This window comes from Psammomys obesus, unplaced genomic scaffold (genome assembly GCF_907164565.1).
Source record: "Psammomys obesus unplaced genomic scaffold, mPsaObe1.curated_primary_1811, whole genome shotgun sequence".
Lineage (NCBI taxonomy): Eukaryota > Metazoa > Chordata > Mammalia > Rodentia > Muridae > Psammomys > Psammomys obesus.
In genome coordinates this window covers 15,041,486-15,056,405 of record NW_026585504.1, presented here as the reverse complement: position 1 = coordinate 15,056,405, position 14,920 = coordinate 15,041,486, and the positions used below count along the sequence as shown (strand labels likewise).

The following is a 14,920-nucleotide window of genomic DNA, read 5'->3' as shown; positions in this document are numbered from 1 at the left end:
AGATTATACAGAAGCCTGTGTTGCAGTCAGCAGCTTGTTAAGGGCAACCCATTGTTTCAGCTATTTCTTGAGGTCGTTCTGTTTCAGGTAGGAAGTGAAGTCACGCTTGGTAAAGAGGCACGACAAGCAGCACTTTAAGTAAATGACCAGATCAGCATTTAATAATTGGTCTTTTCTGCCTTAATCATTTCTGTACCATGTGGGATCTGGGGATGAAGCTCAGATTGTCAGGCTTAGTGGCAAGTTCCTTTTCCAGTTCAGCCATCGCCCTGGTGTCCTATTAAAGGTGAAATAACTTCCTTGTAAGCAACATAACTTGGGTATAGTTTTTTTTTTTCTTTTTTTCATTTTATTTAATGGCTCTGTGTTTTGTAATTGTAGAGTTCATTTCAGCTCATTCAAGTCAGCTATCTGATGGTAAGGCCTTACAGCAATTATGTAACTTACCTTCCGGTTTGGAATTCCTTTCTTTCTCTCTTAGACTCTTCCTTCTGGCTAAGTGATTTACTCCAGTCGCGTTCTGATTACTTATTTCCATTTTCTGTTTGTCTACTTTAGATTTCTGTTTTGTCATTACCATGAGGCTGAACAACAACGAAACCCTCACAGAGTTTGATTATGATAAGCAGTCCTGAATGATAGTAGCATATCACGATGAGAGGGAATACACTAAACAACAAAGCCAACACTCGCATGCTGTGAATTTGTCTTTCTGTATTATTTGTCTGGGATAGTTTATTTCAGTTGTCAGCTTGACTAGATCTAAAATCACCTGGGAGATGAGCTTTTGGGCAATTGCCTTTTTTGTTTCTCGAGACAGGGTTTCTCTGTGTAGCCTTGGCTGTGTGGCCTGGCAATGTTGCACCCACCAGGGGGAGCTGATCAAACTGGATCTGTAGACCACGCTCCCCTCATATTAGTAGAAATCCTCCTGCCTCTGCCTTCTGAATGCTGGGATTAAAGGTGTGTACCACCACTGCCTGCTAGGAGATTGTCTTGATCAGCTGATTTGAAACAGGAAGACCTATTCTCTGTGGGGCTACCATTGCCTCCCAATGAAATACTAGCCTGTGTAAAGAGGGACAAAACACAAGAATTAGTCCCTCCTGTGCTTCCTGCAGATACAATGTGACCAGCTGCTTGAGATCCTGCTGCTCTGAACTGTGAGCCAAATAAACAATTTCTGCAGTGGCTTTTGTCAGTGCTTTTATCACAGCAATAGAAAAGACACTATCTCTTCATCTATCAACGCATTATCTTCTTTTCAGAAATATGCATATGTTATGCAGGCTGGTCTCCAAACTTCTAGGCCCAAGCAATCCTTCTGCCTCAGACTCCAGTGTAGTTGAGACTGCGGGACACAAACCACCCACTTGCACTGTTCTTGGCTTGTAGGGTTTTTGTTTTCACTGGTTAATAGTGGTGGACATACTGTGTTTTACAGTACTACAACATTCTGAATTTATCTGTACGGTCACTCTTGCCTGTGAGCTAATACCTTACCCAGGATCCTTCACACACTAGGCAAGTGGTCTACCTGACCTGTATGCTCTTTTATTATTATGACAATCTCTTCACTTTGTATCCCACTGTAGCTCCCTCATCTCCTCCCAGTCCCACTCCCACCCCCTTCTTTCCCTCTGCCTCTTCTCTACTCCACTGATAGGGGAGGACTTCCACCTCTTCTATCTAACCCTCGCCTATCAAATCGCATCAGGACTGGCTGCATCATCTTTCTCTGTGGCCTGGCAATGTTGCACCCACCAGGGGGAGGTGATCAAAGAGCTGGTCACTGATTTCATGGCAGAGACAGCCCCCGATCCCCTTAATAGAGAACCCACTTGGAGACTGAGCTGCCACAGGCTACATCTGAGCAGGGGTATTAGGTCCTCTCCATGAATGTTCTTTGGTTGGAGTATCTGCTTCTGTAGGGCCATCTGGGCCCAGGTTTTTTGGCTCTGTTGTTCTCCTTGTGGAACTCCTGTTCCCTCCAGGTCTTTCTATCTTCCCCTTCTTCCATAAGATTCCCTGCACTCTGCCCAAAGTTTGGCTATGCGTCTCAGCATCTACTTCAATACCCTGATGGGTAGAGTCTTTCAGAGGCCATCTGTGGCAGGCTCCTGTCTTCCTCCATTCCCTGTCTTCTCTAGCTTCTGATGTCTATCCTGTTTGCCCTATAGAATGAAGATTGAGCATCTTACCCAGGATCATCCTCCTTGTTTAGCTTCTTTAGTAGTACAGATTTTAGTATGTTTATCCTATATTATATGTCTAATATCCACTTTAAGTAAGTATATACCATGTATGTCTTTCTGCTTCTGGGTTCTCACTCAGGATGATCTTTTCTAGATCCCACTATTTGCCTGAAATTTCATGATTTCCTTGTCTTTAATTGCTGAGTAGTATTCCATTGTGTCAATGTACCATAATTTCTGTATCCATTCCTCCGTTGAGGGACATCTAGGTTGTTTCCAGATTCTGGCTATTACAAATAAAGCTGCCACAAACATGATTGAGCAAATGTCCTTGTGTACTTGAGCATCTTTTGGATATATGCCTAGGAGTGGTATAGCTGGATCTTGGAGTAGCATTATTCCTAGTTGTCTGAAAAAGTGCCAGATTGATTTCCAAAGTGGTTGCACAAGTTTACATTCCCACCAGCAATGGAGGAGGGTTCCCCTTTTTTCAGATCCTCTCCAGCATGTGTTGTCACTTGAGTTTTTGATCTTAGCCATTCTGATGGATGTAAGGTGAAATCTCAGGGTTGTTTTGATTTGCATTTCCCCGATGACTAAGGACATTGAACATTTGTTTCTCTGCTATTCTATATTCCTCTATTGAGAATTCTGCTTAGTTCTGTATGCCAGTTTTAATTGGATTACTTGTTTTTTTGGGGTGTTTAACTTCCTGAGTTCTTTATATATTCTGGATATTAGCCCTCTATCAGATATTGGGTTGGTAAAGATCCTTTCCCAGTCTGTAGGCTGTTGTTTTGATGACAATGTCCTTTGCATTACAGAAGTTTTTCAGTTTCATGAGGTCCCATTTATTAATTGTTGATCTTAGAGTCTGTGCTGTTGGTGTTCTGTTCAGGAAGTTGTCTCCTGTACCAATGAATTTCAGGCTCTTCCCCACTTTTTCTTCTAACAGGTTTAGTGTGTCTGGTTTTATGTTGAGGTAGTTGATCCACTTGGACTTTAGTTTTGTGCAGGGTGATAAATATGGATCTATTTGCATTTTTCTACGTGTAGATATCCAGTTAGACCTACACCATTTGTTGAAGATGCTATCTTTCTTCCATTGTATCATTTTGCCTTCTTTGTCAAAAAACAGGTATCTGTAGGTATGTGGGTTCTGGGTCTTCCATTAGATTCCATTGATCCACCATTCTGTTTTTATGCCAGTACCATGCAGTTTTCATTACTGTTGTTCTATAGTACATCTTAAGATTAGGGATGACCATATCTCCAGAAGATCTTTTATTGTACAGGATTTTTTTTATTTGAATGTTTATTTATTATTAGTTATATTTTATTAACTTTGTATCCCAGCTGTATCCCACTCCCTCATTCCCTCCCTCCCTCATCTCCTCCCTGCCCCTTTCCAAGTCCACTGATAGGGGAGGACCTCCTCCCCTTTCATCTGACCCTGGTTTATTAAGTATCTTTAGGACTGGCTGCAAAGTCCTCCTCTGTTGCCTAGCAGGGCTGCTCCTCCCTTGCAGGGTGGGGAGGTCAAAGAGCCCGTCATTGAGTTCATGTCAGAAATAGTCCCTGTTCCTCTTACTAGGAAACACACTTGGGTACTGAGCTACCATGGGCTACATCCGAGCAGAGGTTCTAGGTTATATCCATACATGGATATATACTGGAGAAACAGTCTCATATAAGACCCCTGTGCCCAGATATATTTGGTCCTTGTGGAGCTCCTGTCCTCTGTACAGGATTCTTTTAGCAATTCTAGGTTTTTTGTTTTTTTTTTGTTTTTTCCAATTCTCAATTTCATATGGAAAAACAAAGAACCTAGAAAAGACCTATATACTCTTAACCCCAAAGTCTTTCTGTTCCAAGCCCCCTTTATCATTTCTTGTAGGGGAGCTCTGGAAGAAAAAGATTCTCTTAGCTTTTATTTGGATGTCCTTTTCTCTTTCAGTCCTGAAGGTTAGCTTTTCTAGGTACAGTATTCTTGGCTGGTTTCTTTTCTGTCAGTATTGTGTGTATCTTATGCTACTTTCACTTTGCTTGCAAGATTTCTGCTGAGAAGTTTGCCATCAGGTGAACTAAGCCACTCTCTTATGCTTGTTTCCTTTCTCTTGAAGCTTTGACAATCTTTATATTTTACTTTTTTTTTTTTTGAGAAAGGGTTTCTCTGTGTAGCCTTGGCTGTCCTGGACTTGCTTTGTAGAACAGGGTGGCCTTGAACTCAGAGATCTGCCTGCCTCTGCCTCCCAGAGTGATGGGATTACAGGCGTGTACCACTGTGCCTAGCTTTGAAATCTTTATATTTTATACCTTGGAGAGCTTGATTATGATAATGGGGTAAACTTGGTTGATTTAAAAACCTGGTTTTGTGCTATGTCATGAAATGTGCTTAATGTAGGCATGGAACACTACATGAAAATAATATATATAAATCTATATGTGGTGATGAAATGTACAGTCAAAAAGTTTGGAGACCCATTAACCCTAAAAATCTGTCTGGGTATGATGACATATACCTGGAATCCAGTACTTGGGAGATGGAAGCAGAGAGTTCAAGGCCAGCCTCAGCTGTGTCATGAGTTTGAGCCCAGCTTGGGCCCCAAAAGACTCTGCCTAAAACAAAAACAAATAAACAATTGCTGGGCTGACATACTTTTACCTAGAGCTCCTTTCTAGGTAAGATTTTTATACTTCAAACCCAAATCCCCAAACATGAGAAGTCCCTTTTTTCTTTTTAAATATACACAATAAGATATTTTATTTCAAAAAGCACAAGAACATTATACAAGTTTTAAATTTACATTTTTTTTGCAATAAAAGATATCAATATATGCATCATTTGTATAACTTCTTCATGAATGGAATTTGAATCAGTGGTATAAACATGTCGCAGTCACTAAATATAGATCATCATCACAGTGAACCAAAATGCATAGTTGTTATGAAATGACAAATGACCACGAAAAGGTGAACTCACAGCCCATACACTAACATAATAAATTAATTATACAGACATGTTTTTCCTTTACTGTATTATTAAAATCCTTGCCAGTTCCTTGCCAATATTAGGAACACACAGTCAGAGCCATCTTACTGAACCAATTCTTTGACTTGGTTGCTTAAGTAAACTTCATAAGCAGACTTGAATCCTTTGCATGATGAATACCATTAAAAATTCCTCAGACTGGGGCACACTATGGCCTAAGTCCACCTCCAGTGTAGAAACTTCAATCTCCACAAACAGAACTCAGTGATGAATTAGGTTCTTTGGCCAGTGCTAGCTAGTCCTCCTGGCAGCTTGAAAGCTTAGCTCCAGGGCTTACAAATTGAATCTAAGAAGGCTAAAAATAAAGTCTTTATCCTTGCCAAATGGGGGCCAGATGACTAAGGCAGAAAGGAGCCTCTTCTGTTGCCTATTCTAGCCCAGGCTTTAGAGCTAAACAATCCCTCCAAAAAATTATGTAAAAAAAAAAAAGGGCAATGTTCAAATCACTTAATAATACGGCAAATCACACAAGCCAAATAATGAATTTTCTGATCTTCGTCTCTCATAATTGCTGTGAACTGTTCATTATAGTTTCATCTAGTTCCAGATTTCTTCTGAATGGTAATTATAGTAGAAAATCATGATTGTGATTTTGGTGCCTGCTCATACCAATCCCTTACTGCAAAACTCACTTTTCATTCTATAAAAATAACAACAAATCTAGCCGCAAATGAGCTTCACTGATCACTTAGCACATGTATTTTCACTTTCTTGCCTTCACCGAACAGAAGGTAGAAAAACACTTATACACATACATGGCGGCAGCAGCCAAGGGCAAAAGAAAATACAATCTTCAAACATATCTATCTTTCAGCTGCTAAGATTACCCAATAACAGAAGCTAAAGTAAGTACCAACTGATCTATGCTCTGCAGTTAACTCACACATTCTTGATAGAAAAGGTTAAAACCAAGAACCAAGAAGCCTATGCACATACTCTAGAGAGCTGTCTTATTCATAAGTAAGATGGCTCAACCACAGCAGGTTATAACAGGACACACACCTGATTACATGGCTTTTTTTTTTTTTTTTTTTTTTTTTTGGCTGTTTATATTAACCATAGCCATGGTTTATGAAAAGTTTCACACAGACATCTAATCAAGGATCTGTCTTTTACAAGCCATAAAAGGTTGTAGAACTGGCCTAAACACGACTGTTCTAATTTCAGCTTTTATGACCATTCACTGGGGCAATTTTCTGATTCTCATTTTACAAAGAGTTTGCCTCAGAAGAGCAAGAGTTTTCTGAGAGTCAAATAGGATGGGGCCACAGAGACAGGAGATCTCACTGTAGAAACCTGCCTTTGGAAACAAAGCGGGTAAGAGGAGAGGATAACAGCCTTTTTGTATAAGGAATGCATAATGGGCACATTCTCCTAACTCTCCTTGAGGTCGACATCGGAAGGGTGCTTCGCAGACCAGCAGAGCTCACACTCTGTCTATAAAGAGACTTAGATCTGTTTGTGACTGAAGCCATCAGGGGTTCAACAAGGACATTTCCTTAAAGAAGAAAGTTGTTTACATTTTTGAAATCGTTCTAGTTGAAAGATACTGCATAGTTGTGCAATTCTTCTTTAGACCACCACAGGTGATAAGCTTCTGACAGAGATCTAACGCAAGCTGAATTACACTCAGGAAAATGCCAAATACCAAAGTGCAGAGACTTTCACCATATGTAAAAATGTCCACAAATGCTTGATGTGACTTCATTCATAATATGGATGGCATGAAATGAAATAGGACAGTTATGAAGGGAAATGAGTTTTCTGGAAATATTAGCAGAAATAGACACTTGGGTGAACAAGCATTTCTTTAGTGTTCTAGAACATAAAACAGATTAATCTATGTCTTGTTTTTCCCTTGAAGCTTATGTTTGATAACTGAAAGCAATATTCCATTAAGGAATATTTTATTAATGTATGTGAATCTGGACATGGATCAAAGGACCCTCTAATATGTCCCCGTCCTCAGAAAGTTCTCTAGAATTTTAGATCAGTCTTTATTACTGATGTCACTCATGATTGATTTGAGGCAGAGCCGGAGCTCAGAGTAACTGCCAGTTGAATCCAAATAGCATCTGATTAGTCTCCTGGCTCCGGGCAATCTCTTCGATAATGCAGTGCTGTTGCCAGACCAAATGTAGCTTCCGATAGCGCTCCCGAGATAAATGAAGTGGGTTTCCTCTCCTTCAGGAAAAAAAAACCAAAAAACAAAAAAAAACATTTCGACTTGAATCAAGAACAGTGAAACCTCTAGTCTTAAACCAGTATACACAACAAAGGTATCACTGCAGCTGTGGGCACAAGCACAAGGACAGGCTTAGAAACGGGGCACTCTTCACACTCATTACTAAGAACTCGGCACACCATTAGGAAGCAGAAATGTACTCTCTGACTATTTGGAAATTAGGCCTCAAACACAACAAACATAATGAGACCTCATTTAAACAGGTGTCTAACTTAAGGCAACTCTGGTCTTTCCTGGTGGCTAGCTGAACAGGGCTCTAATGGCTCTCTGTCCTCACAGTTTGACCAGCTTCAGTTTATGGTTTTGTGTGGAGGTTAGGTTTGAGGCATAACATTAAGCCCTTAGATTATGTTCTGCTGCTCAGAAATACTTTGTTTTATAACCATCCCAATGACTCACTTTCCCCATGCTTAGCAAACATTTTCATGTTTATGTTTTTTACTCAGGGAAGAGGTGTCTTGTTGCAGTGCCCAGGCTGGGTCTGAACTGCTCTGCTCCAATGACCATCCTGGTTCATCCTCCCAGGTAGTGAACTACATATAGAAGTGCATCATACCAGGCTCAGCAAATGTTTAAGTAACCATGTTTCCATTCTGCGGTCACACAGTCTACAGCACTGTGCCAGCTAACCCAAAAAGCCTGAAGTCTTGTTGAGCACAGTGACGGAGGTAAGGGGCATCCCAGCCCCCGGAACATCAAGTGTCTCAGCTCCTTGTCAACTTTCACATTGTTTAGCATTAATTTAAAATTTTTGAATCTTCGGAGAGATGGCTCAGCGGTTGAGAGCACTGGCTGCTCTTCCAAAGGCCCTGAGTTCAGTTCCCAGAAACCACATAATGGCTCACACCAATATCTATAATGAGATCTGGTGCCCTCTTCTGATGCGCAGATGTACATGCAGACAGAACATTGTACATAAAATAAATAAATAAGTCTTAAAAACAAACAAACAAAACAAAAAACCAAAACAAAACTTACTTTAGCCCTGGGTCTGTTTCTCCATATTCATCTAAGTAAGGAGCTGGGTAGGCACAGCCTCTGGCCTTTCCTTCCACCAGGACCACTCTACATTCTCTGATTCTAAACAACAGAACAAATGGCAGGAAACACTGTTAGATGCATATATGTAGATGATAGACATCAAATCAAAGTTAAGCTAAAGAAAGAACATGCCTAGTATCTATTTAAAAAATCAATAAAAAGGCAATACAGCCATGGATGAATACACTAAGCTGTGGTTTCTCTGTTTGGCTCGTAGTGTTTGTTTGTTTGTTTGTTTTGGAGGCAAGGTTTCTCTGTGTAGCCCTGGCTGTCCTGGAATTTGCTCTGTAGACCAAGTTGGCCTTGGCCTAAGAGATCCACCTGCCTCTGCTTCCTGAGTGCTGGGACAAAAGGCGTGAATCAACACTGCCCAGCACTAAACTGCTTTTTCTACACTGCTGATTTACTTTTTACTTGATGCAATAGAAAAGGACCATGGATCTAGAGATAAGGGAAATCAGTAATTCTGGTTGGATATACTGAAAAGGTGGCTGTCTTATGCAAGCCATAGGGGCCTGGAGAAATGTGGCTGGAGCTGTTTCTGCCTTTTCCTAACTTCCCACCTAGACAGAAGAGGGATTCAAGGAAGGGCAGAGCATCCTCCAGTCTAGCACTGTCAACCAAGGAAGCGTTAAAAGCTTTTCTGGTCAAGCCAGCTTCCAATAGCACTTTGAGGGCACTTGAGATGCTTAAGCAGAGAAATGCTTAAGTACCACAATGAGAAATTATAGATACACAGTTGGGATAGGTGGACTTATTCCTGTGGCATCTCTAGGAGCAGACAGGTATTTGAGTTTGGCCTCTATGCCATTCTTTCCTCTCGTTACAAAGGCTGCCTTTAACCAATGATAATATATCTCACAGTTAATAAGACTTATTGGTTTATATTAAAAAAAAAAAAAAACTGAATTTCACAGGGAGAATGGAAAGGAAAAGCATAGAAATCAACTTTGAATTTTCTCTCATGAAAGCTATCTTCTTTCATAAACATTTATCACTATTGTCCTAAGTAGTCAATCTTTTATTCAAAGAAGAAAATAAAAACATCCAAAAGACAACCTTGGGTGAGAAGGCACTTGGGAGACATGATCTCTGGGGGTTCAAGGCCAGCTTGGTCTATACAGAGACTTGTCTCAAAAATAAACAGATGGGCATGGTGACATATGCCTTTAACCCTAACACTCCAGAGGCAGAAACAGACAGCTCTGAGCGTTCTAGGCCAGCCTGGGTTACACCAAGAAATCCTGTCTTGAAAAACCTAAATAAAAATAAATAAGAGAGCTTGAGAGTAATAATTTACACATACGGTATGTGTGTAAGTTTTAAGACTTCAAGCTTTTCCATTATAACCGAATATTACACTGATAAAAAGTCTATACCATTTAAAATTTTTCTACAATGAAGGGAATATAAACCATCTTATTTTTTAAAGAACTACTATTCTACTGACACACTGACTGGATGTACATTTTCAGCTGACACCTTTAGCAAGCTTCCAGATGACTCCATACTCACTTGAGGAAAATGCAGACTCCAGCACCACAATGAAGCGCATGAAAAACACAAGCTCCGACCTCTTCCCCGTTCACTATTTCTTGGCAACAGATGTTCTGAGAACACAGGATGGCCCCACAGAAAAGACAGAGGACAGGATGCTTTCGCTCATCATCTGCGGACCGTGGACACCTCAATAGGGGAAGATACATTCATTGTGTTAGAAAAACAAGAACTAGATCACATATCTACTTAGCATTAAAGCATGTTTCCATCACTCACCCTACTCAGCAAAGAGAGCTACTAAAAGAAAAGGACATTTAATTAGATGAGTGCTCATTAACTTTACCTTAAGGGGACTCTAAAAAAATTGATTAAGGGGCTAGGGAGATGGCTCAATAGTTAAGTGAGCTTTCTGTTCTTCCAGAGAATCTGAGTTCATTCTAGCACCTCACAACTGCCTATAACTACAACTCCAAAGGATCTGATGCCTTCTTCTGGCCTCCATGGACATTTGCATACATGTGGCATATATACATACATTAACAAATAATAACTTCTTTAAAAAAATTCCTGGTTGGGCTCAATAATCCCAGCACTCGGGGAGTCAGAGGCAGGCGGATCTCTGTGAGTTCAAGGCCAGGCTGGTATAATAAAGCAAGTCCAGGACAGCTGAGCTACACAGAGAAACCCTGTCTCAAAAACAAATAAAAACAAAACAAATTCTGACTTAGGCCCACTTAGAGCAGGCCTATGCCAAAGAATCTTGTTTCAGATGCCCAGTCAGCACAGCGTCCTGAGCCAGGCTCTATTGATCAGGAATTTTGCTCTAGCTCAACCTCCTGCAACAAGTGATGGACCCCAGTGTCTCCAGCTTAAGCTTGCCTATGCCTGAGAGCCTCCTGTGCCTGACCTGTATTTGGTGCGAGAAGTTTATTACTGTAGAGGGTAGTTGTTAATACCTAGAACTGCTCAACATGGCAGGAATAAGCAACTGAAATGACCCAGACACAGACGGTGCATGCACATTAACCTTCCCCCAACAAGCACTGTGGAATCCCATGTAGTGTGACTTATCTGGTGTGCCTGGCCTTTTAAAGGATCCTCAGGGATTTTCCTGATTCTTCTCTCCTCTCTAACTTTATTTCTCTCCTACCTAGTGTTAAGGGGTGACACCAAGAGGATAAAGGGCGGGCAAAAGAAGAACCCACAAAGCAGTAAAGGTCAGCTACAGTGCTGTCTCCTGATCTTGGCATGGCTGCTGTGTACATAAACATATGGCAGCTGTCATTACCTGCACAAGATCAAGCTAGTTAAACATTCCAACATGAGGCTGGAGTCAGCTCAGTGGTTGAAAGCACTTGCTACTCTTGCAGAGAGGACCCAGGTTCAATTTCTAGCACCCACATGGTGGCTCACGACCATCTGTAACTCTAGTTCCAGGGATCCAAGGCACTCTTCTGGTATCCATGGACACTAGGCATGTACATGGTACACATACATACATGCAGCCAAAACACTCATGCACATAAGATACAAATAAAATCCAGCATGGAGTAAGGAGGGGCTACTCAGGCCGCAACTGAGGAGTTATTGGAAACTGGTGGCTGCTAGGGATCACCTCTCTTGGCACTGGGGGGTGGGTGGAGCCACTAGTAAGTTGCCTATCCCCAACATCCACACCCATATCAGTGGCACTAATAGGCCTCTGTGAGGTAAAAAACAGTGAGAGAGTGTCCAGTTTGGAGGGAAATGTGTTCAGAGAGACCCGAGGAAATTGGAGAAGAGTAGTGGAGAGTAGATATGATCAGAGCACATCGTATACATGCATGAAATTTTCAAAGAATAAAGAATAGCAGAATATAGTGATATGCAAAAGTGTTGATTGAGCTTAGATGAAGTTTAATGACATTATGTATGTTTAGTATGTCTAAGGCCTTGGGCTTAAGCTTCAGCAGGGTTAAGCTTCAGCAGCACAAAACATTTTTAAAACACTACCTCTGATTAAGCTATAGTAAGAAAAGTCATTGTTGAATATATAGTCTTGTGACAATTTGCTAAAAGGCCTTATACTGAGGTTCATTCCTAGAACCCAGCCTGCGTCGGATGTGGCCAATCAACAGCTGCTGCTGCTATAATGGTGTAGTCGTGTGTGCTCACAATGTTGGAGTAACATGGCTTTGGGAGCGTGCAATCGCTTAAAAACTGCATTATGCAGGAAGAGTTCAACCACAACTGCTATGATAGTTTTATCAAGGTTGAAACATGAGTCTATACCTCAGCCAGGTGCGGTGGCACAGGCCTGTAGTGCCAACACTCAGGGAGGCAGAGGCAGAGGCAGGAGGATCTCTGTGAGTCTATAAAGTGAATCAAGGATAGCCAAGACTACACAGAGAACCCCTGTCTCAAAGAACCAAAACAAACAAACAAATGTCCATAGCCCAAGGTGGACTCAAACTCAGAATGACCTGCTTGCCTTCACCTGAGTGCTGGGACTAAAGGCATTTAGCACCATACCAAGCTCATTGTTTGCATTCTTTGTATCAACCCATTCCTTATTCCTTCACTCAGCACAGAAGACATGAAGATGCAGCTCATATTTCCGGTGTGGCTTATTTGTACCAGGACAGACAATAGGGATCCTGTCCTCCAAAACCTAGGATTTTATATACAGATTTATTTGGAAGTTCACTGAGGGGCTGATAATTATGTCCCATACATTGCTGGCAAGATTGTAAAGTGACCCAGTGTGTATAAAAGGGTTTGACACTAAAAAGTCAAACATGACCTAATTAAAAATCTAACCCTGTACCCAAATGAAATGAAAAATGTATATTCATTCAGCAGCTTGTACATGGATGTTTATAGTAACATTATTCATAATAGCTAAAAGGAAGAAACAACCCCATCATATATGTGAGTGTCAGTGAATGGAAGAAGACATAAACCACTGTGGTCTATACACATAATGGGATATTAACCAAAACAGAAGCAAACTTGGATAAGCATAAAAAACATACTGAGTGAAAAAAAGGAGCCACATGCCACTATATGTGGAGACGGGTGGTGGTATCGCACACCTTTAATGCTAGCACTGGGGAGGCGGAAGCAGGAGGATCTCTGAGTTCGAGGCCAGCCTGGTCTACAGAGTAAGTTCCGGGATAGCCAGGGCTACACAGAGAAAAACAAAAAAACAAAACACAAAAAACATACTGAGTGAAAGAAGGCAAAGATTCTTATTCTGTGATGATGTATCTACACAGCTGCATTCACAGAGACAGAAAGCAGACTACAGCGATGAGGAGACAGAAGACCTGAGCATGGAAAGGGATTAGTGGTTCTAAGTCCTTTGGAGTGGTGAAAAGTTTGGATAGTAGAAAGGTAGTGCAAGCTGAAGGGGATGTGCAGCCCTGTCAATTCTGTGCACACAGAACTGAATGCTTGTGTGTGGTTTGAAGGGAACGTAACGCAGTGAGTGGGCACAGCGGTCACCTCTTGCACGGGTAAGCCACACCCAGAAGCTGTGGGCACGCGTGGGCTCACAAGACTTGCAGGGGATGTTCTCTCCTCCCTCCCACGTGGGTCTCAACAGGCTGGGTGGCTGCACCGTGACCACCCTAACCACCTCGCTAGACACTTCACTGCCCACTTTTCCACACGTCCGTCGGTTGTAGGGTAGGCCAAATGCAAGCTCAGGAAAGGGCTTGCTCAGGAAAGCTACTGTGTGCTCCCTCCACCCCACATCTTTCCTTCTTACCTAAAATGAGAAGCTTGATTTAGAAGACAGCTGTAGTCATCAGGAAGCTCTATCAAACTATTCCTTTTTCTAGGGTACCTAGAAGCATAGTTTAAAAGGCAGATTTATACGCAGTAAACAGATTATAAACTAGGGTTGAATATATTCCAACCATACGCATATCAATTTAATGTTTTTAAAAAAATAAAGAAGAGAAACATTAAATGAATCTTAACAGTATTGTTAAGACTCAACAGTTTAAGAGATGTTAAATGTAAGTATTAAGGAACTGGGCATAATGGCGCATACCTTTAATCACAGCGCTTGGGAAGCACGGGCAGGCAGATCCCCAAGTTCAAGGCCAGCCTGGTTTACATAGTGACTGTGCATGTGCCTGCATGTGTCAAGGAAACTACCAAAATTCTTGGAGACTAAATGAGTTACTAAAGTGAAAAGAATGTTTAGTACTTGATACATAGTGGCAAAGGTTAGGATCTGTTCCTTTCACGTGAGAGACGGTAAAAGCCTTATGCAGCCTATGGAAGGTCATCTGAATAACATGGGAATCTATCCCTAAGCAACAATCAATCTACATCTTATAATTAAAAAAATATTTTTAAAATAATGTTATTTTATGTAATGGGTTTTTGCCTGTATGGCTTTGTACTATATATGTGTCTGCTGCCCAGCTTGGTCAGAAGACAGCATTAGATACCCTTGAAGTAGAGTTATAGATGGTTATGAACTGCTGCGTGGGTCCTGAAAATCGAACCCAGGTCCTCTGGAAGAGCAGTTCTCTTAACCTTAAAGCCATTTCTCTAGCTCTTCATTTTATAATTCTTGAGTCAGTTAAGAATCTTCTCAAAAACTATGCCTGCCTCATTAAGAATCTTCTCATCAGGTATGGTGGCTCATGCTTCACACATGAAACTAAGGCAAAAGGATTTTTAGTTTGAGGTCAACTTGGGCTATGTAGTACATGACAGTTCTAAGCTAGCAGAGATGACACAGTACAACATAGTCTCAAAAACACAAACAAAAAAAAAAAGAATTTTTCCTCTTTAAGTTTCCCTTTTCTTTTAGTCTTTTCTTTTTTGCCTGCCTATCTATCTATCTATCTATCTATCTATCTATCTATCTATCTATCTATCTATCTA

At 41.1% G+C, this 14,920-nt stretch overlaps 1 protein-coding gene across 3 annotated transcripts in view; it reads right to left on the bottom strand.

Annotated features, from left to right (window-relative positions):
- Positions 1 to 4,932: 4,932 nt before the first annotated feature.
- Positions 4,933 to 14,920, bottom strand: part of Ubr1 (ubiquitin protein ligase E3 component n-recognin 1) — a 126,990-nt gene continuing 117,002 nt past the window's right edge. For all 3 annotated transcript variants that reach the window (XM_055628158.1, XM_055628035.1, XM_055628084.1), the window contains exons 44-47: positions 13,785 to 13,862; positions 10,049 to 10,219; positions 8,471 to 8,572; positions 4,933 to 7,431 (exon numbers count right to left, since the gene is read on the bottom strand). In XM_055628158.1, coding sequence (XP_055484133.1) covers positions 7,290 to 7,431; positions 8,471 to 8,572; positions 10,049 to 10,219; positions 13,785 to 13,862 — 493 coding nt within the window. In that variant the 3' untranslated portion in view covers positions 4,933 to 7,289. The remainder of the gene's footprint in view (positions 7,432 to 8,470; positions 8,573 to 10,048; positions 10,220 to 13,784; positions 13,863 to 14,920) is intronic.